Source organism: Rhipicephalus microplus, chromosome 5, assembly GCF_043290135.1.
Source record: "Rhipicephalus microplus isolate Deutch F79 chromosome 5, USDA_Rmic, whole genome shotgun sequence".
NCBI classification, from domain to species: Eukaryota; Metazoa; Arthropoda; class Arachnida; order Ixodida; family Ixodidae; genus Rhipicephalus; species Rhipicephalus microplus.
This window is the reverse complement of record NC_134704.1, coordinates 32,899,555-32,925,519: the sequence shown is the minus strand read 5'-3', so window position 1 is coordinate 32,925,519 and position 25,965 is coordinate 32,899,555. Positions and strand designations below refer to the sequence as shown.

Genomic DNA, 25,965 nt, shown 5'->3' with positions numbered 1-25,965 from the left:
TATTGAAGCCGTGCGCGCGTGCATGGTTTCACTGCGCACGCAATTTGCGGCCGTCAAAAATGTCCAGCATTGCTTTTGTTTTTTCTAAATTTTTTTTATGCGGGCAACCGTGTCATCACCACCGAGGGGATGTCAGGTTAGGCGCTGATGGTAACCCTGCGAGACCACGGTGCCGACCGATCTTCAGAGGTTGGCTCGTCACGCGCTTCCATCTTGTGCCGCGCTGACAGTTCGCAGGCTCGTAGCTTTTGCGATTAGCCGGTTAGTTCTGGCAACAACACGAAGGTGCATTGAATACAATGCAGTGAGCCTGATAGCAAAAATCATATCGCGGAACTCCTACAAAACGCTGGTGTCAGCAAAGACGGCCGCTCCAGGGAGTGGTCTCTTTTCGCACACTCCCTTCGTGTTGAAAGCGCACTGATACTTGCGGAAATAGCAAGGGTGCCAGCGATTGCGACCGCCTTTATAATCGTAGTTTATTGTTTGCTGAGCAAACCTCCCCACCCCGGGTTTTTTTCATGCTCGTTCAAGACGGTGGTTTCCTTTCTGTTTGTGCATTCGACAGCAGTTAAAACACGCGGGGGATGTTACCTTGTGCGCCTTCCAGATTATAGAAATGGGCCGACTCATTTGATCTCTGCTTCAGCAGCGCTTGCGCGCTTTTACCCACTCGTGAAAGTTACGATGCGCCGGGGCATGTTATCAATTTGGACTTGTTACAGAACATGGCAGCAACGGCAAAAACCCGCCAAGTGTTTTCATATAATTGCTGTTGCCTTTCCTCTTTCCTCTGTCGCAATTTTTTTTGTAATTTCTCTCTCTCTTCGCAACATTTCCTTTTAACATCTTTCATTCCCCTCACCCCTTTCCCCAGCACAGGGTAGCCAGCCGGTCTAAGAACTGGCTAACCTCCCTGTCTTGCCGCTTAAACTTTCTTCCTCCTCCTTCCTCCTCCTGTTGCAATGGTAACACAGTTTTTTTCTGCTAAATAAGAGTTTTGGGTTAACTCTGCATACAGGCTCCTTTCTCTTTAATTTGTACATTTATTTTTTGAATTATCGCGCCATACCTCTATATAACAAAATCCTATTTATAAAAAAGTTTTTGGGAATTCATAAATTTTGTTATATGCAGGTTTAGCTGTGTAGCGAACATTTTTCAAGACCACCTACTGTTACATTGAACGCTTCAGGCACGGTTACGATAAAAATGTGGTGCATACAAAGCTAAAAAACAGCTAAAACGGGTTTTCTAAAGCATGAGAAAGGTGCTCGCACATGCTTTCCCTGCTATCTTACTCGTCGCGAAGGCAGCCTAGATGACAAGCGTCGTACGCTCACTGCAGAGTGAGGTTGCTTACATTTCAGACATTTCTGCAGCGGCAGAAGGACAGTGAGGAATGAGAATGGCACCCACAACTAGTTGGGTGGGAATCCCTAGTGCGGAACCCTATTGATGCCGGCTACTGCCTTGGCCCGTTGAACCAATGCTCTTTGGGCCCAAAGGTCAGAACATCATAGCAGGGTAGCCTCCCATTCCTCCTAGGTTGGGTTGGGGATAGGGTTATACACCTTGTGCAAAATTGCTGCCATCTTTTGGCCATTGTGTGCATACTGCCTTGTTCGAGGCTCGAGCGCGGGGCAGTCCGCACAGTCCGCGCGTGTTTACGTATTCGTAAGGTATAGCGACGTGAGGCATGTATTGGCCAATAATCGCAATGCCAACGTATTGCTGCGTCCCTTGCTGCACAGAGAGGAGCTCGGAATTCTGAAGGATGAAAGATGAGCCCCTTGTTATTTTTTCAATCTTTTATTTTATTTATTTATTCACATACTGCAGCCCATTAAGGGCTATAGCAGGAGTGGGTGAAAAAAAACAGCAGTGAATTACAAAAGTACCACTTCCGGGAACACACTACAATATAACACACAAACAAAATACAATATACATGGCAATTCCATTCAGTACAAAAATAAACATCCAATGAATGGGCACTGCGGGGCGTACATATTAACAGAACAAAGCAAGAAACTATTGGTTAGATACGACTTCTAAGAGAAGGCAGGAATTGATTTATCGATGCACTCCTAATCTCACCCGGCAGTAAATTCCATTGTTCTATCGTTCTAGGAAAAAAGCTAAATTTGAATAGATTGGTGTGTGCGTGAAAAGGGGCGAGGTTTAGGGCATGATTATTTCGAGTAACGGTTGGCATAGCATACGTAAGATAGCTGTTATCGGAGAGACGGTTAACTGAGTGAACGATGGCATGCAAGAATTTGAGCGACTCAATATCTCGTCGAGTAGAGAGTGAGGTTAGATTTAAAGTAGTAACGGCGGATGTAGGCGAAAAATGGTGGTGATAACGTCGACAAATGAAACGGATTGCTTTTTTTGCACAGATTCAATTTGTTTTATTTCTCTTTTTTGTACGGACACCAAACGATACAGGCATAGTCAAGAACTGGACGAATTAGTGTTTTGTACATTAGTAATTTAGTTTCATATGGAGAAGTTCTGAGGGTACGTCTTAGGTAGCCTAGTTTTTTAAGAGATTTGGTGCAGACTGAATTGATATGTTTAGACCAGGAGAGGTTGGTGGTGAAAATCACACCAAGTTATTTATAATCTGAAACCCTTTGGAGCATTAGGTCATTGAAAGAGTATTTGAAAACGGAAGTCTGCGTTTTGGTAGTAAACGACATCGAGACAGTTTTACGGAAATTGATATTCATTTGCCATGTGTCACACCAAGAGCAGAAGGCACTAAACGAATCATTGAGAAGATAGTGATCTTGAACGGAGTTAATGGTGTTATATAGAACGCAGTCATTGGCGTAGAGACGTAATTTACAGGTAATAGATTGTGGTAAGTCATTAATAAAAATCAAAAATAATAAAGGACCAAGAACGGACCCTTGTGGTACCCCTGATGTGACTTTGATTTGAGATGAATTGCCAGAGTTAAAGCTAACGTATTGGGAGCGATTAAACAGAAAATTGGCAATTAGGTTTACTAGACTGGAATTTTTTAGGATGGCACCGAGTTTTTTGAGCAACTTAGAATGCGAAACAGTGTCAAAAGCTTTTGCAAAATCAATGAATATTACGTCGACCTGGTGGCTGCAGTCAAGATTTGCAGAAATGTCATGGGTAAATTCTGTCAATTGGGTTAAAGTGCTGAATCCCCTACGAAAGCCATGCTGCAGATTAGATAAGACGTTGTTAGTCTCAAGAAAGTCGATTATATGTTTATAAATGATGTGCTCCAACAGCTTGCCGGAATGTGGTGTCAGCGAGATGGGACGATAGTTTGGCAAAAGCTGCTTATCACCAGACTTATAAATCGGCCGAACCTTGGCCAGTTTCTAGGCACTAGGAAAAACACCCGAGGATAAACATTTCTGAAATACGATGGTAAGGTAACGAGATGTCCATAACGCATACAGAATTAAAAAAGAGTTTGGAATACCATCGGGACCGTCTCCCTTTTTTGCGTCTAGATTCAGAATAAGATTCAACACACCAGCATGACTGATAGTTACATCAGTAATTGAGCCTATATCGGAAGGGGAGTTAAAGGCAGGGGCAACATGATTATCGACGGAAAATACAGAGTGGAAGTAAGTATTAAACGCATGGGATATTTTCTGGTCATCAGTAATAGTTCCACCGTCAATCAAGAATGAGGAGGAAGAGCAGCTACTAGGCAGAACTGATGTCCAGAATTTGCGAGGATTATTTTTGAGTAAAGAGTGTAATGTAATCTGATGACGTTGATGATGATGTAATCTGTTGACGTTTCCAGCGTGTGCTCCGGCTACTGCTCCTGAAACACATGTTTGCGTTCTTTTTTCTAAGCAAGTAAGACGTGCAATAGCATTTGTACTTCTGTTTCCTCGAATTGCTGCATGTCGAAGCTAGACAGTTATTGCGACATTTTCACTAGTAGCCGTTTACCAGTGAAAACGAATCTCACGCTTCTACAGACGATCAGACTCTAGTCTGACCATCTGTTTTGAATGATGAAGAGCCCCAAGTACCCGGACAACCTTTGTATCATGATGTCTGTAGCAGGCAGCGCTTCGGATGGTATCCCTCTGTTATTCTCTTCCTTTGTGCAGAGAGTGCAGCCGCATTATAGAAGTGAAATGTTTTGCATGTTTGAGCACTGAGTGTTCTTGTTTTTTTTAATCTGCAGTGAAGGCCATTCGCAACCTTAATGGTCACTCAATTGGTCCATACCGGATCCACGCTGGGAAGACAGTGCCTATTGTGAAGGGAGGAGAAGCTGTGAGAATGGAGGTGAGCGCACTCTGCGTCTTGATTTAGCAGTGTTCTGGTGGGAGTTGGCTGTTTCATAGTGTTCATAGTTGGTATGGCTGTGTTTCTTCATTTCTTGGTATATCATCTCATTTGTTCCACCCTGTAAAAAGTTGCGTCTACAGCTTGGTAAATTTGGCTAAGTCAGCCTTGCAATGTAACTTATTTGTTGTAACTTTTTTAATTACTTATTGTAACTTCCTTGTAATGACCTTATTTGTACCAACGGGGTTATTAGCCCCATTATAGCCCCATTATAGCCCCATTATATTTGGCCTAGATTCACTAACGTTTTGCTAGGCTGATAAAGCAATGGTAGGAGCTGCTAAGTCGTGTTTCCTAGCTGACTCCAAAAAAAATGAGAAAGCACGAAGGCCAATTTTGTTGTAGCTCTTTTACCGATCCCAAGATACCTTCAGAGAAAACCAAGTGCGGTAAAATATTGGGGAGAATAATTACGGAAATTGCTGGAAAAGTATTTAAAAAAAATTATAGCTCCGCAACGACCCTGCCAGACGTCATCATTCTTGGCTTGTCAGAAAGAGAATTTCTCCATCTTCGAATTTCCTGCTTCTGCTGGCTCCTTCATTCCGAAACAAGCTCATACCCATGTCACAGGGGCACTAAATGTCTTTTAAGCAAAAAGTCTTTCTCCGAAAAAGAGTATCACGCTCAGACACACGACCCAGATAGCGATCTCTATTTCAGAAGTTGTCTTTTCTGGAAACAGCATTCGATGAACTCTTCTACGGCGGTAAAAGAGTAGCCTTGAAACCTGTGGGTGCCAGCGATTTCCAACATGGCAGCGCCCATGAATACTTGACCGCTGGCTTCAATCTAAACTTGCCCTTAACGCTCACCCAAAGCGGTCACAGAAACAAATGAATTGTCTAATTAACTATCGCTTTGTGCGACTTAAGATCAGGACAAAATATCAGGTAGGCTCTTTTGTTACTGGCGGGATGAGCTGCGTGTTTGACCATGCGTTCTAATTAAGCACCGAGAATTCGATAGTGGTTCATAGAAATATTGTAGTGTAGTTACGAATAAATTGCTGCCAAAGCTCCGAGACATAAATCTAAAGCAAATATAGGGGTCACTCGGGAACTTATAGCCCATAGAGCGCACAGCATCAACATGACTTGTAGCGGAGGGCACCAGGATCGATGGGTGCAGCCATGTCTCATTTTTTCAGACGCTGCCATATCTGCTCGCCGTACGTGTGCGTGCAGACACCAGGGGGACGCTTTGCAGGCAGTGCAACACGGTTGAAAACATGTGGAGGGTCTCATCGCATGTAATTTAGACTAAGGGTCTCTGTAGCCTTCACAGTGCTGAATGGAACTTCTGAGACATAGTTATAGAATGCATCGGAAGTATCATGTCGTGACGCTTGGATTTGCACCACATCATTTCGCACAAACAGGAAAAGCGTGCTTGGCACTGGTGTGTGTACTCACCATTTCAGTAGTCTGAAGGTCTTTGGCCATACCTGGGGACCAAGCAACCAAGCGGCACATGGAAAAGGCATCGTCTGCAGTGGTCGGAGGTGGACACCTGAAGTTTGATTTAATCAGACCGTGGGAAGATAAGCGCTTCCTTAACTAGTGCAATAAACCTTCACATTAGGGCTTATTCATCTGTTATTCGTCAATTTATTTGGAGGCACGAGCCACTCAGCAAGTCTTGAATCGGTATATCGAGATGCATCGCTTTATTTTCATTGCTTCTTCTTTAACTGCTCGCGCCATGCTTTCGGTAATGTCTTCGAAAGAAAACATCAAAAGGAGATCCTTGGTGCCGTGCGTCTGCACCGCAACCCCTCTTTGTTGAAAGTCTTCTCACCTTTGTAAAAGACTGCTTAGGTAAAAGACCTTTTGTGCGCGCGTGTGATGCAGGTGTTACAAAAAGCAATAGTTTCGAGGTCTTCGATTGTTGTATCTGCCATGTTGCTTCAGCACACCTGGCCATTGGTCAGATTGTCACTCCGGGTGAGCGTCGTCTGCTACTAGCTCTTCGCGGGCTCACATCTTTCTAAAATCGTGCTAATTAGTGTCGCATTCACTTTCGTTCTCCGTTATTAGTTCGACGATCATTTAGAATATAATTATGTTTTAGTTTGGCAGCAACAAGCAGAAGCTCAATGATCATATTGCTACGTAGCTGACGTGTCAGCGGTGAAAAGACAACGAGGAAGTGGTCTGTCGGTTGTGCGTGCTGTCCTCCATCTTAGTCGACGCCATACGCATTAGTTTGAATATAGATTTTAAATAGACACGCCTCGTGTCATTTTTACGTAACATCTTTGTGGTGGAAGTGCTGGGTACTTCCCCGTCTTCATCACGAAGCTCCGCAACGGCCGCATCATCATAGGTCCAACCATGTCACAGGTTGAACAACCATCGTCTTCGCCACCTGCCCCTACCGTGGCTTCTACATACGTCGTTCTACCTCCTGCTCGTGATCCCGGTGTATTTTCCGGTCAGGATGGCGTTGACGTCTACAAATGGATCAACCGGTACGAACGGGTCAGCGCAAGCTATAGGTGGGACCCGACTCTTATGCTTGCCAATGTGCTTTTTTACCTCGATGGCCCACCGCGCGTGTGGCTCGAGACGCACGAAGCGGAGATTACGAGCTGGGACTCCTTTAAAGAAAAGATCCGCGACCTTTTTGGCGACACCATTGGGCGGCAGATCGCAGCGCGGAATCAACTGGCGGCCCGTGCACAGACGTCGACGGAGTCGTACGTCGTGCACATTCACGACGTCATCGCCCTATGCCGCCAGATTGACGAGCACATGAGTGAGTCGGAGAAAGTGGCCCATGTGCTGAAAGGCATAGCAGACGACGCATTTAATCTACTAGTTTACAACAACGTTGCCACCGTCGACGCCATCATTAAAGAGTGCCGGCGCTTCGAAGAAGCCAAGAGCCGCCGTATTACTCAGCGATTCACCCGGCTGCCCAACACGGCCGCGACCTCATCGTGTGAAGCCGCCCGTCAGTCCCCCACGTATGACAACGTCACATGTATTGTTCGTCGGGAAATCGAAGCCGCCTGTCCGGCTCCTCTTCAGCCACCCGTTTTCGCAACGCCTGCCTCTGACCAACAACAGCCGTCAGTGGCGTTAATACAAGCTGTGGTGAGGCAGGAGTTTGCGAACCTCGGACTTCCTTCAGCATGTCCCCTGACTCGCCCTGAAGTCCCGTCCTACTCTTGAGGACACGCTCGCCGTTCACCTCCAACAATGCCCTTCCGTAACCCTTCGTAATGGCGAACACCCGATGACCGACCTATTTGTTTTTCCTGCCACCAGCCTGGGCACGTTTCTCGCTATTGCCGCCGCCGTTGGTCAAACCAACCACGTCAGACTTTCTCTACCTCGGCGCTCATGCATCCGACGAGCCCTCGACGTTCAGACGCCACACCCTTCAATTTCTATTCGTCGTCATCTTACGAGCCTTCCATTGACGCCCCTTTGCCCGGTCGCCGCTACCCTGGCGCCCCTTCGTCCGGCCGCCGCAGCTCTCGGTCCCCGTCGCCGCTACGTCGCCAATCCCGCTCTCCGCCATCTCGGCGCTTTTCCTCGCTGAGCTTCTCTGGACGACCGCAGCAGGAAAACTAGATATTGCAGCTTATAGAGGTGAAGCTGCAATACCAATGACGATCGAAAATCCTCTACTGACGCTTCCCACGCACCATAGCCTGCTTGAAGTACAAGTCGACCATGTTCCTGTGACCGCCCTCATTGACACAGGTGCGCACCTGTCTATTATGAGCGCTTCTCTACGCTGCCGCTTACAAAAGATTATGACGCCATCTACGACGCAGGCAATACGTGTTGCCGATGGCGGTACTGTACCAGTAATCGGAATGTGCACTGCTCGTGTCAGCATTGCCGGTCGTCGCGCCGTGGTCCTTTTTGCCGTGCTAGCCTGCTGCCCTCATGACCTCATACTTGGCCTTGATTTCCTTTCGGCACACTCGGCCTTAATTGATTGTTCGTCTGGTACCCTCAGCCTTGATCTACCAATCTTTGCCGACTACTCTGCAAAGCCCACCAGCCGCTTGAGCCCAACCACTTTCGTTCGCCTGCCACCTCGAGCCGTCACGTACGTGTCTTTGTCATCGACCCCTCCCATTCCTGACGGTGATTATATCGTTACGCCAATTACTGACGTTCGGCTGACGCGCAGTGTTACTGTGCCCTATACCATCGCGACCATAGCGGATAACTGTGTGTTACTTCCGCTCCTTAACTTTGGTTTCACCCCTCAAGTGTTGCCCTGCCAGATGTCTCTAGCCCAGCTAACTGCCATAACAGAGGACGATGTCAGTGTTGTCGCTGTATCTGCTCCTGATCGAAGCGCAGTCTCACGGTCACCCAGCTCAGACGATGGTATGTTTCGAAACATGATTGGATCGGAGCTGTCGCCTCACCAGGCCGACGCTCTCTGCCAAGTTTTGGCCTCATACAGTGACATTTTCAACACCGACGATCGTCCCTTGGGCCAGACTAAAATTGTCACTCACCGAATCAACACTGGTGACTCTGCGCCCATTCACCGTCGGCCGTACCGCGTGTCAGCATCTGAGCGAGAAGTGATTCAGAAAGAAGTGGCCAAAATGCTTACGAAAAACGTAATCGAACCATCAACGAGCCCTTGGGCATCTCCCGTGGTATTAGTAAAAAAGAAAGACGGCTCGTGGCGTTTCTGCGTTGATTATCGCCACCTCAACAAAATTACCAAAAAAAAGACGTGTACCCTCTACCACGCATTGACGATGCCCTTGATTGCCTCCATGGCGCCACCTTCTTTTCATCTCTCGACCTCCGATCTGGCTGCTGGCAAATTGCTGTAGATGACATGGACCGAGAAAAGACAGCCTTCGTTACCTCTGACGGCCTTTACCAATTCAAGGTCATGCCGTTCGGGCTCTGCAACGCTCCAGCGACCTTCGAGAGAATGATGGACACGCTCCTACAAGGATTTAAATGGTCGACATGTTTGTGTTACCTGGACGACGTGATCATTTTCTCACCTACCTTTGCAATCCACCTTGAACGTCTTTTGACCATTCTATCCATATTTCGACGGGCCGGCCTGCAGCTCAATTCCTCCAAGTGCCACTTCGGTCTTCGTCAGATTACCGTATTGGGTCACCTTGTTGACGCTGCCGGCGTACGGCCAGACCCGGCGAAAGTACGCGCTGTAACAAACTTCTCAGTCCCACGCTCTGTTCATGATGTTCGCAGTTTTGTGGGCCTCTGCTCCTACTTTCGCCGGTTCGTGAAAAACTTTGCGGCACTCGCACGGCCACTCACCGACCTTCTGAAACAAGGCGTCCCATTTTCTTGGGGCCCTCCTCAAGCTGACGCCTTCTCTCAGCTAATCACCGCTCTAACGACACCTCCTATTCTTGCACATTTCGACCCCGATGCTCCCACAGAAGTGCGAACAGACGCGAGTGGTCACGGAATTGGTGCAGTTTTGGCGCAAATTCAGCGGGGCAACGACCGTGTAATCGTGTACGCGAGCCGTCTGCTTTCTAAGTCTGAACGCAATTATTCTATAACAGAACGGGAATGTCTCGCTCTTGTTTGGCCGGTTTCGAAATTCCGTCCTTACTTGTATGGCCGCCCTTTCCGTGTCATCACAGATCACCACGCGCTGTGTTGGCTTTCTTCTCTGAAGGACCCCACTGGACGACTTGGTCGTTGGGCATTACGCCTACAAGAGTATTCCTACTCGGTTGCTTGTAAGTCTGGGCGTCTCCATCTGGACGCCGATTGCTTATTCCGCTACCCTGTTGATCAGCCCGACGAACCAGACATCGAGCCTAGCCTCAGCGTCATGTCAATGTCCCAGTTTCTTCAGATTGGTGATGAACAACGTCGTGATGCTTCTCTGCGACAACTTATTGACCGTTTCGAATCTGCTCCGAACGACACGTCACTTCCCATGTACGTCCTCCTTAATGGCACGCTGTACCGTCGTAGCCTCCAGCCAGATGGCCCTGAGCTCCTTCTTGTCGTGACGAAAAATTTGCGTTCAACCGTGCTGCACGAGCTTCACGATGAACCAACTGCTGGTCATCTGGGTGTATCTCGGACGTACGACCGCGTGCGTCGCCGCTTCTTTTGGCGCGGTCTCGCCCGGTCCGTTCGCCGTTACGTGTCCTCCTGCGATAAATGCCAACGTAGGAAGCGACCTACTGCGCCCCCGGCTGGACTTCTTCAACCGATCTCCATCCCAACCGAACCTTTCTTCTGTGTTGGTATAGATCTTCTCGGTCCTTTTCCCGAGTCAAAATCGGGCAACAAGTGGGTCGCTGTTGCTATAGACTACGCGACTAGGTATGCCATCACTCGAGCGCTCCCCACCAGCACCGCTACTGACGTTGCGGACTTTTTGCTCCACGACGTCATCCTACAGCATGGCGCTCCTCGCCAATTACTCACACATCGTGGCCGCGCATTTTTGTCCCGTGTGATCGACGATCTTCTGCGCTCTTCCTCGACGCACCACAAGCTGACCACTTCCTACCATCCCCAAACAAATGGCCTTACCGAACGGCTAAATCGGACTCTAACGGACATGCTCGCGATGTATGTGTCCTCCGACCACCATGACTGGGACCTGGCGCTACCTCACGTGACCTTCGCGTACAATTCTTCGCGCCACGACACCACTGGTTATTCACCCTTTTATTTGCTTTATGGCCGTGATCCGACGTTACCACTCGACACCTTACTTCCAACCACTACAACGCCGTCAACCGAATATGCACGCGACGCTATTGCTCGTGCCGACCACGCACGTCAGATCGCCCGCTCTAGACTTTCGGCTTCGCAAGCCACCCAGAAAGCCATCTACGACAGCCGGCATGCTGACGTTCACTTCTCACCCGGCTCTCTTGTTCTCCTGTGGTGCCCAGTTCGTCGAGTTGGCTTATCAGAGAAGTTATTGTCTCGCTACATGGGTCCTTACCGTATCATCCGCCAGGTAACCGACGTCACCTATGAGATCATTCCTGCATCTGAGACCACAAGCCTGCCTGCAACCACACCCAGTGATGTTGTGCACGTCAGCAGGCTAAAACCTTACCACCTGCCTACTGAAGACCGTAGTTAATGTGCACCGAGACGGCGCTTTTACCGCCGGGGGGGTAATGCTACGTAGCTGACGTATCAGCGGTGAAAAGACGACAACGAGGAAGTGCTCTGTCGGTTGCGCGTGCTGCTTCCATCTTAGTCGACGCCATACGCATCATTTTGAATATAGATTTTAGATAGACACACCTCGTGTCATTTTTACGTAACAATATTATGATAGGCTGATGCTCTCGTCGTGAACATTTGAAACTCGTGTCTCGCTGGCTTGTCGGACTGCGGTAAAAGGTTCTTCTTATCAATACATCTGATCTTGTGACAAAGACAATCGCAGTGCAACTATTCGTACTCGTGATTGTGCTTGACATACTTTGAAACATTGAGCAAAGCGACCACGTACACCATGACCGAGCCTACTGCTTGGACTCGTGGCTAGGCCTGACGCTGTTCATTGTGTTTGTGTGCAAGGAATTCGAACTTTGCAGTGAACAGATGGCGATAGTGAACATGGGAAAGTGAAGGAGCCTCAATGAGTTTTGTCAAAGGCAATGAATTGCATCGCCCGCTGGCTCCTCGAAGCCACGGCTAAAGATTTTGCGCGTCAGCAATACAACTTTCGGCCTAGCACGTCATGCAAGACCAAGTTTGCTGCACACCAATTTATTATGGTTGTACCATATTTACTCGCTTAATCCTCGCACTTGCATAATTCTAGCACCCCCCACAACGCCCAACAAAAATAAGATTTATTTTCTTCCTCAAGTAATTATCACGCCCCCAAGAACTGCCGCAATAATGTCGTCTGCTCGTTCCAGCCACTAATGATGATAGCACGCACCATCTGGCGCCATCTCTTAAGCATCAAGCGTACTATTGTTGCACGGAGATTCAATCTAATCTGAGGCAAGCCAAAGTTACAAATGTGCATTGCGTCGTGTTTTGTATGCTGTGTCGGTAATATTTTCACGTTATGGGGCGATACTGAAGCTACACGGCTGCTTTCAAGTTGAAAGTCAACGACAGCAGCTACAATGGCTACAACGGCAACAGGGCCGCCGGTAGGCCTTTCGGAGTCTACGAGTTTTGTGTTCGTTACTGTTGATGGCAGCCGAAAGCCACCAAGACGCGTTGGGCCTGCCATGTGCCTAAAACGGGGATTGATGGTAAACTTTACTTCTTCAGAAAAAGAAACTGCGGATGATTCTGTTAAATAGCCATCAGCCCAATACTGACGTCCTACGCTTACTTTTTTTGAGGGCTCCTGTTGACCCACGAACGCTACCGCTATGCCCACAAGCTTTGCGTTTTGTATTCTAATTCTTAACTATTTGCTTGCACTTATTGTGTCTCAAATAAATCTTTGTGTTGAATCTGTGATTCTAATGTTGAGGTGAGTTTTAATTAGTACTTCTCAAAGCTTGCTGTTAGTTGCTGGTGTGAGAATCCAGATTTGTGGCCCCTTCGTTTTCTTTTTCGCTCTGTACATTTTCGTGGAAAGTTTTTTCTGTGCGATTCTCGCGCCCCCCAACTTTACATCGGCTTTCCGCCAAAAAAAAAAAAAAGTGCAAGGATTATGCGAGTAAATACAGTACTTATTTTCTGGAAGTTCGAATAGTACCTGAATTTTTAAATTCCAATGCAAATCAAAGTAGATAGCATACGCTATTCAAAAAATATTTTTTAAATTCAAGTATTAGCATAGCCTTACTTATTACTTTGTACCAAATCTTACCTATGCATGCAGATCAAGGGTGCAGAAATTAATTTTTAAAGTTGCTCTGTTAAGCAGATGCAGTAGTAAAAGCCACATAAGCTGACATTCCAGCAGCTGGAATATATTCGCCTGGCTGTGCAAGAGCGAGATATTTTAGAGCACACCACTGCACGGCTGCTGCACCTTCTTCCAATTCCCGTCTCCTCAGCTATTTTTGTCCAAATCGGATTTTTGAAAAGCGAGTCTCAGTAGAGGCTGCAAGTTCTGTTGTGCACAACTGGCTTACAACTGAATCAATGAAAAATACTGCCGACTCATTGTCTGCAATTTTTAATTTGTGAGTGGATATGAATCGCATGGTTTATGGGCTCGAGAGTTAAGAAACATCCTTAAAAATTCTATTATCTGCTTGGTGAAAAAATTGCTCCAAGACTGATCAGGCTCGCCTTTGGTCTTCTATCTACTGAGGTGGCGAAGCAAGTGGATTTTTGTGCGTTTTGCTGCTTTCGCCTGCTTTGAGCTCAAGTGTAAACTAGGCCTAAATATTATGTTGTTCCATTCTGGACGTTATGCTGAATGAATTATCAGCCCTCGATACATTTTCTCTGCATTTCAGGAAGGTGAAGTGTATGCCATTGAAACCTTTGGCAGCACAGGCAAAGGCTATGTGCACGATGACATGGAGGTGTCGCATTACATGAAGAACTTTGACGCCGGTCGTGTGCCGCTGAGGTAAGTGGGAAATGTGTCGTGCATAGATTATGACACAATCCCGGGTTTTTGTCTGGTTGCTGAGCTTTATGTGTCACAGAAATGACATTAGGTCACAGTATCACGACTGTCTGAAAAAAAATGCTTGATGTAGACAGGCCCCAAATAAAGGAGGCTGAATGTTACTGTTCAGTATATACTGCGCATATACAGTCGAACATGGATATATCGAACTCTGAGGGGATCGCAAATTGGTTTGATATATGAAAAATTCTATATAAAAAGAAGACCCGAGAGCTTACCTGTAGCGAATCATCACCTACATTTGGTGCATTCAAGAATGACAACTAATTCTACACACACGTCACAGCAAAATGATTTCATTGCATTAAAAAAGTTGCAAACCTTGGCCTGCTTCTTTGTTTTTGAAATGTTGAAGGCGCTAGTCTCGATCTTATCACAACTTGCGAAATGCGTCGTCTGTGTGCTCGTGATCGTCTTCACCGGCTTCCGCAAGTTCCGCCATCTCTTGCCTTGCGGAAGTAGTTGACCACTGTGTCCGTCTTAACGTATTGCCAGGGATTGAAGATCTCTTCAGGAGAAAACTTCGCGGACATTTCTGGCCACTCCTTCGTCATCCACTGCTGGATGGCCTGGCTGCTGACAGCTTTGGTTTCGCCAGAAATGGTTTTGCCAACGATGTTGTAGCGCTGCTTAAATCGGTGAAGCCACCCGCTGTTGTCGGCAGAGTTGTTTCACCGAGTACAGCGGCAAACCATTTGGCCTTGGCGATCGGCATCGGGCCATTCACCGGAATGTTCTTCGCGCACACATCTAAAAACCAGGCATAGAGTGCCTTTTCTACATTCCCGTGGGCAGAAGCGCGCACATGACAGACTCCTGACGTTTGCTGCTCCGCTGCCTTTGCCTTGATATCTGCCTTGTTTTTCAACAAGGTACTCGGAGTGCTCCGTGGTATCCCGAAGTTGTCCGCGACGGTCGAACATTTCTCGCCCGCCTCAACACGCTGAATAGCCTTCAACTTTGTCGCAAAGTCAAGGGTCTTGCGCTTCTTGACGCTGGCCATAGCTACACAAGAAGTGGACAATTGAAGGAGTCCGCAGTGGCTTTCCACGCCACGCATGCAAATGAGAAATGCTGCACATGCGGTGGTACGTAGGCGACGCGATAGCTCAAGAGCAACAAAGCGCTCGCGAGGCGATGGCTACCTGCGAAGGCAACAGTAAAAGGCGCGAGCTGTGATTAGCTGATCAAACCTCGCAAAACAGCTACAAAAAATAAAAGAAAAGGCGAAAGGAGGAGGACGTCGGCTCCTTTGTCTTTGTTCTCTGAGCGGACGGCTCCACTGAGAAGGTGTGAGAGAGAGAAAACGGAGAACAAAAAGTCGTTCCACAAGTTGGAGATTGTGCAGTCCGAGCCCTCTCGCCCTTACTTTTTTTTTTTTTTGAGCTTTTCGAGTCTTGGCAGAGGCGTGGTGCCGCGTGGAGGTCGCTGGGTGCTGCTGGGAGTGCCAAAAATGCCCCCCTTTCAACTCGCGCGCGTAGCCGCTCTGCCGCCGATATCGCGAGGTGGGGTGCGAGGGCAAGTCCCAAAGCGCACCTTCCAGCTCACGCGGCGTTCGATATATCCAGAGATGGTTAAAAATACCGTTCAATATAAACGTGCGAATTCCTATGCTTTTACAAAGGACTTTCAAGGGGATAACTTGCGAGTTCGATATACCCAAAATTTCTATATATGTAAGTTCGATATAACCGTGTTCCACTGTACTTACCAACACTTCAAAGCAAGTAATGTCAGTTTCCATTGGGTTCCTCATTCAGGACTGTTGAGCTGATGGTGTAATGTGTTTTATGATGCCATGAGATGTTTTAAAATGCAACTTCTAACATTGTTGTCAAAAGTGTGAACAGAGTTGATAAAACCTGGTGTGGGTGGTGGAAAAACTTTATTATTGTCCGGCAAATTAGTGGCCCGGGCTCAGGTCTTCCATGTCGGGACGTCAAGGCCTTGCTTCTCCGCCGCTTCACGGGCCTGCTGGACTGCCCAGAGTTGGTCGGCGAGCTTGGAGCTCCGCAGAGCGGCTTCCCACCTCGCCAAAAAAACATCAGGAATAATACGCTTTGCTTTAGCCTCGCATTCCCAGAGCATGTTTGAGTTTAGTTTATTTACCACGTAGAGTTGTACAGTAAGTGCCTGGTACAGAGGAAAAAAGCTGTATAAAACAGCTTGACAAAGCCCCATATCCCCATGGCAACTGTGGCAACAAGAATGTCAAAATCAAATTACACACAGGACAGTTTAAACCAACGATGCATACGCTTTGCATTAGAACAAAAAATTGTGTGTCAGTAGCTGTGTCTGTCTGGCAGACCTTACAGATGTTGGTGCTATAGATCTCGATATATAAGCGCTGACATATCAGTAGATTAGGGTAAGTGCTCATTTGCAACTGTCGCCAGGTAACTGCTTGGGCTCTGCATAAATTGTCATGAGGTGGAGAATACCACCGGCAGGCCAAATAGAATACTTTGGTCAGTTCATTGTATCCCGTAAGTCGATCCTAGTCCGCATACTCTTCAACAAGGCCATCGCCTCCTGCACGGTTTGTTGCATCGCGTGCGGCGCAGTATGCTGCCTCGTTAAAGTTGGGGAAGAGCGGGCAGACTTCGCCCATATGGGCGGGGATCCACTTCAGCGTAGCCTGGGAAATCTGGCTGGCATGCACAAGTACGTTAAGGGCTTCAGTCGAAATCTGACACTTATCGAAATTTCGTACTGCTGAGCGTGAGTCACTAAGCACAGTTTGAGTTTAAGGGTCAGTTATAGCCTGAGCAATGGTCATTTCTTCAGCTATCACCGGGTGTCGGGTCTTGACACTAGCTGCAGCGTTGTCGTTTTGTCGGTGTTAATCACGATAATAGCGAACCACCGCCCGTCCGGATAGCACGCGGCGTCAGTGAAACTCGTGTTTTTATCGTTGCAATATGTTTTCGGTAGAAGTGTAACTGTGGCTTTTCTGCGTCCTGGGTTGTAAATCGGGTTCATTTCTCTTGGAATCGGGGCAATGTGTATTTTCTATCTAATTTGCTTAGGTATGTCCACCTTGTCACCATGCTATCAGTGATATGGAATGCCCTACTCTTGTAATATATGTCTTTCCGTGTTGGTGAGAGTAAGCCTTTCCAGGTGTGAGATTCGCTGTGCTTCCGCTATTTCATCGAAAGTGTTATGAATCCCCAGTTGGAGTAACCTCTCAGTGCTGGTTGATTCCGGTGGGCCAAGGGTGACTTTGTATGCCTTGCGGATGATGATATTAATCTTGTTCTTTTTGCCTTTATACCAGTTGTGCATTGACGCTACTTATGCGACGTGGCATGTGAGAAAGCAGTGTGCCAGCCTAATAAGGTTGGCCTCCTTCAGTCCACCTCTTCTATTTGAAACTCGCTTGATAAGTCTGACGGCATTGGTGACCTTGTTAGAGAGCTTGATTACAGTCTCATCATTCACCCCGCTGGATTCGATAATCATTCCAAGGACTCTGATGCGTTTTGACAACAGGGACGATGCCCCCACATTTGGTGTGTAATTGGACTGCTTCGTTCGCTCTTGTTTTAATGAAACTCTTGGGAGGCCTTGGGTTAACATCATAGCGAATACTGTTGCCGTAAAGTGAAAGGCTGGGTAGGTGGTGCCATCTGGCAAGGCCGAGGTTAACCGGGCAAGCACGGAATTTTTATCGCAGAAACCTAGTACATTTTACTTGTCTGCTAATGTAAACTCATGGCAGTTGCCTCTTACCAAATGAGTTGCCTTTTTATGCTTATTTTGCTTAAGGGCTTCAGGCAAAAACAAACGTGTATATTCAGTGGAACTTTGATTATACGTCGCCCGGTTTCGCGACAACCCGCTTTTTACAACCGACTGGTTGGGTCTTGGCAAAGTCCCCATAGACATAATTGGGCTTGTTCCAATATTACAATGCTTAGAATATTCGAAAAAAGAGTGGAGTATTTAAACTTGCTTCGATTTGAATTTAAATTGTTGAAAATTTCAAAGTCTTCGCAGTGAAGGAATAGGTGTATATTACTCCGCATCTAGCCGCTTGTAAAGGCTGTTTTACTGCAGGAGAGGGTGCTATGCCGTGAAAGCACCTATCCAGGAAAAATCTGCTTTACAGTGAGGCCTGATTTTACATTATAAGGGGCCCTGCAAAACATTTTGAGCATGGCCAGAAAACGCTGCCGATCGGTGGTTGAGGGTACTTAGAACATGCAAGCCATTATTATAGCGCAGCACGGGGCCTGGAATTTACAATAAATCTTCAGTCAGCTAAAAATTGCTCTCTTCTCTCGGCAAATGACGGAAGGTGTTGAAAAACCACTCGTAGAAGGCCATCTATCAGCCATTGGCTGATTTGAAGATGTTGCGCTCTGTAGTTACAGGGATCGCCGCAAGAGGCCGCGACTTGTCCACACGTGCACAGCACATGCGATCACTCTGGAAAGGCCACGTATTCTAAGAAAAAAAAAAAAGAAGAAAAAAGTGCTCAAAGTCGCGAGCTGCAGTGACGTATTTTCTTTGCCCCTGCCATTCCTCCCTGCTTTGCTTCCAGCGCTTTCGTCGGGGCGAGAGGAGAGAACGCTATAGCAGATCGCGGCAAATCTTTCTAACTTCATTCGTACTAAACGGATTCTTAAAAGTTTTGCTGTGTTGAATTCATCAGATAATAAGCTCTTTTTGTGAATTCATTCCAAGTGCTGGTCTGAAGTTAGGGGTGCATTCTTTGTGCAACGTAACATCTCCACATGTAATTGCATTGTTTCTTCATGTTGAAAACACTGGAAAGTATCAGGTTTTCTTATGAGGAGCACCTCCTTAGCATTTCATGTGAGTGCAGGGATGTGATTGCTGCTCCTAACATCCCTGCTAAGAAGCGAAACCGGCTACATAGTGCTACGCTTGGTCAAAGATATCATTTCACCAAGCATGCATCAAGTCATTTTGTGGTTTTCTACTGAGAAGGTGGAGTGTGATTGCCTGAAATATACAGTTAAATCTTGATGCAACGAAATTGACGATATGCATTAAAAAATTCAGTTGCCAAAGGAACGCATATACGCTATATAAACATAACACCATTCTCCACAGACAAGAGCAAGATTTGTCCGAAGGGAGACAGAAAGTTAGATGGGTCGATATATTAACCCCCGAATGCAGAGATGTTACTTGGCTCGTGACTTCAACTTAACTTGAGCAAGTCGGCGTGAAGCACGCAACGGACTTCAAAACGCCGAAGTCAGCCTTCGCGTTTCATAGATGCTCAGGCTGTCTTGCTTGGTCAAGTCAAGAACGAGCTTCAAAGCAGGAACACACTGCTCGCCTGCTAACGAGGGTAATAATGAAGTGGTTTGTGTAAGGCATGCATTACAGCAAAAAAAGACCACACATTTTAAAATAACTATAAAAACGAAGGGCCACAAGCATATTCTTGCTATTTTACGACTAACGAGCGGCACATGGTGCCTGCCACCACAGCGATGCGCAGTGTTGCTTCTGTAAAGCGTTCGTTGCCAGCTGGTATTATAGGCCACCAAAATGCGGCACGTTTCTCCATGGTTGCTTGTTTGAAAGCGAAACAAGCATCGCGTTGGGTTCTTTCGTCGTTTTTTTTTTTTCAATCGAACGCCATGGCATGTATTTGTGCTGACTTGTCTCACGAGGTCACGCGATTTTCACGGTATTTGCCTTTCTGTTCGCCTGTGTGCATGCCTGTAGTGGGCTAGGTCGCAGTTATTATGAAAAAAAAAAAAAAAAAAACAAAGTTCTGGGAACAAATGTGATTCGTATCGTTTTGTTCAGCTTGGCAAACAAGAGAAAAAGCGCGGGTCAGGACATTGCCCTCAGCAGAATTCTGTCTCGCAGGGTGCAGCAATGTCTAGCTGCATGATGGTGAAGAGGATAAAAAAACTCGTGATAGGGGCACCTCTTTTTTATGTGTGTGTAATTTTACGTAGCGTTGTGCTACAAGCCATGCCTTTCTGAGCGAGAAACAGCGCCCTAGACGGGAGGAAAGGATAGACGAGGCACACAGACACAGCACCGAGTCAATTTTTTTTCGAAAGAGACGGGAAATGTCGTCATGTTATAGAAAAACAGAAATAGCCTTTGCGGTTACGGAACACTTGGCGTCGTCGACACCGGGGCTATTCATACGCACTTGTGTGTAGTCGACACAACCTGTAACTCCAGGGAACTCGGCCACTTCATAAAAGTCCCGCATAACTATAGAAAGTGCCGCCGGCTGCGGAAAGCGCACCAGCATCGCGTACAGGTGCTTTGCGATGAGTAGCGTAACTTTTCCGACTGCACTGCACACTGTCAACTACGGAATGCGGACGAGATTTCCGGTGACTGGTTAGAGTGTGCCAGCGCCGTAAAACCCGAGAGCCATACGTAGCTGTAACACTGGAGGCACAGGCTGTCTTCGGTTGTTGCCACTTTCATGGAGCGGCAACATAACCGGCAGCTGCCCCACGGCGTTCTTCGTGAATCTGCACCGAGCGTGGAATTTGTTGCTCGTCGTACAACTCCATCGGATTTCCTCGGTCACGTAAAGCGGGTCCAATAATCTTCGGCAGGCAGTGCTCCTCAGAAAATGCTACGCTAGTGGCGAGGAAAGTAAACTGAAAAGCGGCCACCCTCCGCACAACGTCCATTCGAGAGGTGGCCATGTTGGAATAACACATGAAGTCGCTTTCAAGCTAGCCCCGCAGCTGACTTGAAACTTGTCCTGACTTCGACCGAGCCAAGTCGCCTTCAAGTCGTTCACAAGTTCGAGAACGATTTATGGCGACCGGCAAGACTGTCTTGAGTCAAGAACGAGTGAAGTACGAGTCAAGTAACATCTCTGCATTCGGGGGTAAGAAGTTTTCAGGTATAACCTGGCAACGGAAAGCACAAGACCGGGTTGATTGGTGGATCATAGGAGAGGCCTTTGCCCTGCAGTGGGGGTAGTCAGGCTAATGATGATGATGTTCTGAAATCAGAATAGTTTATTACATCCCAGGTTGCATTATGCTGAGGGTTAGCTGTTATTCATTGTAACGTATTTGTGACACTGAGCCTGTTGTCTCTTGGCAGACTGCCCCGTTCCAAGCAGCTGCTGGGCGTCATCAACCAGAACTTTGGCACGCTGGCCTTCTGCCGCCGCTGGCTAGACAGGCTGGGGCAGACCAAATATCTCATGGCTCTCAAGGATCTCTGCGACAAGAGCATCGTAGATCCCTACCCTCCCCTGTGCGACACCAAGGGCTGCTACACGGCCCAGTTTGAGCACACTATCTTGCTGCGCCCAACATGCAAGGAGGTCATCAGTCGCGGAACAGACTACTGAGACACGCCGGAAACTCTGGTGCTGTTATAGACCATCCAGCCACAATGCAGTGGTCTAGAACGCAAGGGAGCAATGAGCAACTCCTGCGAATGGCAGTAATATTTTGGTGGTGTCTCACTTTTTATTTGGAAGGCTAATATGTGTACAGCGTGGCCCCTTGTTGAACAGGTAGACAAATGCATTGCTCACTGTCCAAGTGTGCTCCAAGGAGAGGCCGAAACAATGTCAACGTTGTCTTGCCCTTGGAAGACATTGGATGGAGTCCGTGCCCCTTAGGGGTACGCAAAGCTGGTATACTTCTATACGTACCAGTGTGAAAAAAATGCAGAGCTCTGCGTGCACATTATCTTTAGGAGCGTACTGCACTGTACATTTAAGGCTTAGGGAAGAAAATTACAGAAACATTTGGAAAAGGACTTCATGCACTCGTTAAAACATGAGAATGGAGGTGGCGCTTTTTATGTTTAAAACATTTTTTTTACATGTGCCTCAACTCGCACATTTAGTGCTGTTGTTATCAGGAGCCCGAGTACAGCTACAAAACTGTCAACATTTCCAGAAATTGCAGGGGAAGGGTGTAGCAGGAAAGTTGTTGTTTTGAATAAAAAAGTCTTTTTGTTTTGTTTTGTTTTTTGCAAAACAAAGGAGTGCTTGGTTATTCATGATAAAGTTGATAAAAAGAAGTTTCGCTTTGATTCCCATTTATTTTCTCATATTTCATCTTTTTAAAGATGAAACTAATATTTTACAGCCACAAGTTGCCAAACTCACTTAGGCTGCTATAATTGCGCAATCACTCTCTGGTGGTCTTAGGCTCACCCCAAGAGTAGAGCTAAGATATGCTTGGCCTTTGCATCAATTAAACACTTTTACATTTTTTTTTAATGTACAGTTCAGGCTTTCTGTTATTATCACAAACAATTGGCTTCTTATTTTATAATTGGCACAGGTCCTGCTGGCATCACAACAAGCTTTTCCATTTGGTTACAGACTTATATCTATTTTACACAGTAACATTGCGAACTAGCTTTTTCTCATGCTGATACCTTCATACTGGCCTAACAAGCCTTGCCGGCAGCCTGCTATCTTGCCTTTTAGATCACTGCCCAACCTTGTGCTGTTGTGCTTCCTTTTCTTGGGAAGCAGTGTTTAATCCCATGTGCCCTCATACTTGTTGATTGGTTTGTACGTTTGTTAATGGTATATTTTGTTGACTATGCTCCGTTGTCTCTTTCTGTTTATTTTGCCAAGCATGTTGTGAGAGTACGCATTTAGTGCAGGCTAAAATTAACCATAATTTAACTAACTGCATGTATTTAGGTAAGTTGACTGGAATCACCTCTCTGATGTACAACAGCACTGTGAGAAACCAGGAAAAAAAGAACGCACAAGAGCAATTTTTGTCCTGCTTTTCTGTGTCAATATCTGAATGAACACCAACATGCTCATATCGCAGGTTTGATTGAGGAAATGCGTATCACGTTTGGCTTTATTTGAAAAGAACTGTGTTAGAGTTGTGAAACTATGCTTTCAGGATTTTTAATAAAGCTAGGAAAGTATGATCATGGAATAATTTGCTCAGGCACTTGTACTTTCTTGATATTTCAATAGCTAGGAGATCCACCACCCCTATACTTGTTATGCATAAAGGATCTCTGCATCTTTATTGCAATTTCTTTTACTGCATTACAGCAGGCTGTGCAGGAAACACAATAATGAAAAGTGATGTTGGAGTACTAAATTTAATCCATAGTATTGTGGTTCAGAAACTTGGTTGAACATGTCTTTCAACTTGACATTTTTAACGTTTAACTCGTTACATAACTTTGCCCTGGACGATTCACATAGCTTGATAAAGCAATGCACCACAGCTGAATATGTGAAATGGTGCCGTCAAAGTGTTTGAAACCAGCAAAATAAATCATATCCAGCTGCTCTGTTATGCAGATTCTTATACATGCAGATCAGCATAACACAGTTAGAAATAATATGCAGCTGCTCTGTTATGCAGATATATGCAGATGAGCATAGGCAAGTTTGGAGCTCCATGGAAACTGGCCAGACAGAAGCATAGACATGGTATATACTGATGTGTTTGAAGGTATTTAGATTGTAAGCTAGAAAATGGGCTGGACATATCTGTCCTGACAAGTTTGCCATGAATTGCTAGATGTATTTTCACTTTGCTACGTTGAGGGATTTTTGTGTTCGGCCAAGTGTCTATGTTCGCATACTATTCTGGATAACCTATGAGAATTTTTAAACTGTTGTTTGTGGTCATTGGGCTATGAAACTGTGAAAAATCTCTTACTTTCTCTTTCTTGTTCTCTGCACCGATAAAGCAGAAAGGGCTTGTCAGTTTGCACAGAATAAACTGAAACAGTATGAAGTTAGCATGATGAGGTTGTTGTTTTAGCCAGGTATGTACCTAATACTATAGTTATTTTGACTACAGCCTTGAAATGCAGCACACCATTTTCTGTGGGGACAAAGTACTTGCACTGCTGTTGCAGAAGGCCTTGTGTTTATATTCCTAATTTTGTTGTGCAGAAAACTGCTTATCAAACTGGTTCATAATTTAGTAATAACACACTCGTAACCTTTAGAAGGAGTAAGGAGTACTCTGATGAGTAAGGAGTATTCGAATTTGAAACGTAGGTTTCTACTAGTACAGTTCTCCAGCCAAGGCGTTCGTAATGCTTAATTAAGGTGAAATTGATTAGGCTGAGAATTCACCGAAGCACACTGTATCTCATGGACATGTTACATAATGAAACGTCCACTGCTATCTATTTGTGAAGGATGAAGCAAAGCTTGAACCACAAATGCATGTGACTATTAAGTGCAGTCTAGGAAGTTCACTCACCGCATATTTTTTTTTGTGTGTGCGTGTGTGTGCACAAGTTTGCACAAACTGGAAGGTCATTGTGCCAGACTAAACTTGAAGCCATTTTGTAATGGTGTTTCATTTTATACAGATCAATTTGTTTTGAGTAGATGTCGAGCTATTTCTATTGGATTGGCCCACTATTGGCGAGGGCACTGCATTTCGTGATAGTTATTGGGGTTTTACTGAGTGAATGGGGTTTTACCACAATATGCTGATGAGATGTGCTATATATGAGGGCCCTGTAAATTGTGACCATGTGGGGTTCTTTTACGTTCTCTTAAATTTAAGTGCATGAGTCTTTAGCATTTTGTCTCCATCAATGTGGCTACTATGGCCGAGACTCGATCCAGCGACCTCCGGGTCAGACGCAGAATTTCTTTAGTCATTATAGCATGCGTGAGGACGAGCTCCTCAGCTTGAGAACTTGTGCATCAAGCACTATCTTAGCAGGTTTAACCAGAGCTGAAGGTTTGTTACCGCTCATCTTTTTTGCACACTTTTCGGGGATGCCAGCGTCTTGCAAATATAGTTTTTTTTTAAAGTCGACATGCCAATGCTCAACACACACATTTAGTAATACTTGCAAATATAGATGGGACTGCTAGGAGGTCAGGGGAATGGCTAAAAACTTATAATGAATGTTACTACAGGTGCTGACGTTTGCAGTTTTAATCCAGAAATCTCATTGCACTTGGCCTTTCATTACACTTGACACAGCTCTTTAAAAACTCATATTATCTATGCTATAGGTAATTCTGCAATACTGCTTCATTTTTATACCTTGTGGTCATACAGGCAATTTGATTTCACATTCGTGAACTAAGCAGAACTGTTGAACACTGGAAGCGGCATATCAAGTACACATCAAGGTTCAGTTTGCAGATTATAGGGGGCATCAAGACCTCTGTGCTAAATATATTCGTATTGGTTTGTCTCCACTAATCTTGAAACTGCAGTAAGTGCCCCACTGCTCTGTGTTTGGTTGTGCAGTTGGATATTGAGCTCCAGTTGATGCTGTTTTCCATCTTGTGCATTGCTATTTCTTATAAGCTTTATAAATGCCTTCATTTGCTTAATAAAAAAAGTGTTCACGATGAAGGTTTTGAACTGGAAACCACGAATCTGTTTTAATTTTAGGTTTTGCACAGCTTCCTATTCCTTCAAGTCTATGCTAAGAAATAACTCGACTGATAAAAAAAAAAGGGAAGGGAGTTGATTTTATTTCCTGACTTAGGGGTCTGATAGTGGCAATCCCACCTTTTTCGTATCATTGCGTTGACGTGCGTTGGTGTATTCCTAGTGTTGACTTTGTGTCTTGTTGCGCTGCCAAAGAGGATCATCTCTGAGGCCACGTATAAAAAGCACATGATTGAGATCTGTTCCGCCAGGTGCCACGATCATCCCAGATGCTCAGGAGAAAACCACCTGTTATTTCATTGAACTGATTGAACTAACTTTCAGTAATTAAGCTAACAGTTGACTTGCCCTTATCATTTGAGTAAACCGATGTTATATGTAACCAGTATGATAACTTGAGGAAACGGGGTAAGCCCTATACCCGCCATGTATTTTAGGTGAAGTTTGTGTACCTTTTTCTTGATAACCTGCAAAGGCATTCAGCGTGCTGAAGTGCCGAAGGCATCCGGTGGGTTGCCCGCATAGTGACCATGCCTGTGTACTGTTAAATGCGAATGCATTTCTTGGTCGGGCTATGTCAGGCGTCCCTCGGGATCTGTCCACCACCCTCTCCCATAGGAGCAGCCATGGGCATGCGCGTCCCTAGCAACCT

General features: G+C 46.0%; 1 protein-coding gene across 1 annotated transcript in view; it reads left to right on the top strand.

Annotated features, from left to right (window-relative positions):
* The window catches only part of und (methionyl aminopeptidase und), a 42,581-nt gene extending 20,852 nt beyond the window's left edge, over window positions 1-21,729 (top strand). Inside the window, exons 10-12 of the mRNA XM_037425793.2 lie at window positions 4,205-4,308; window positions 13,775-13,890; window positions 21,034-21,729. Coding sequence (XP_037281690.2) covers window positions 4,205-4,308; window positions 13,775-13,890; window positions 21,034-21,286 — 473 coding nt within the window. The 3' untranslated portion in view covers window positions 21,287-21,729. The remainder of the gene's footprint in view (window positions 1-4,204; window positions 4,309-13,774; window positions 13,891-21,033) is intronic.
* The last annotated feature ends 4,236 nt before the right edge of the window (window positions 21,730-25,965 follow it).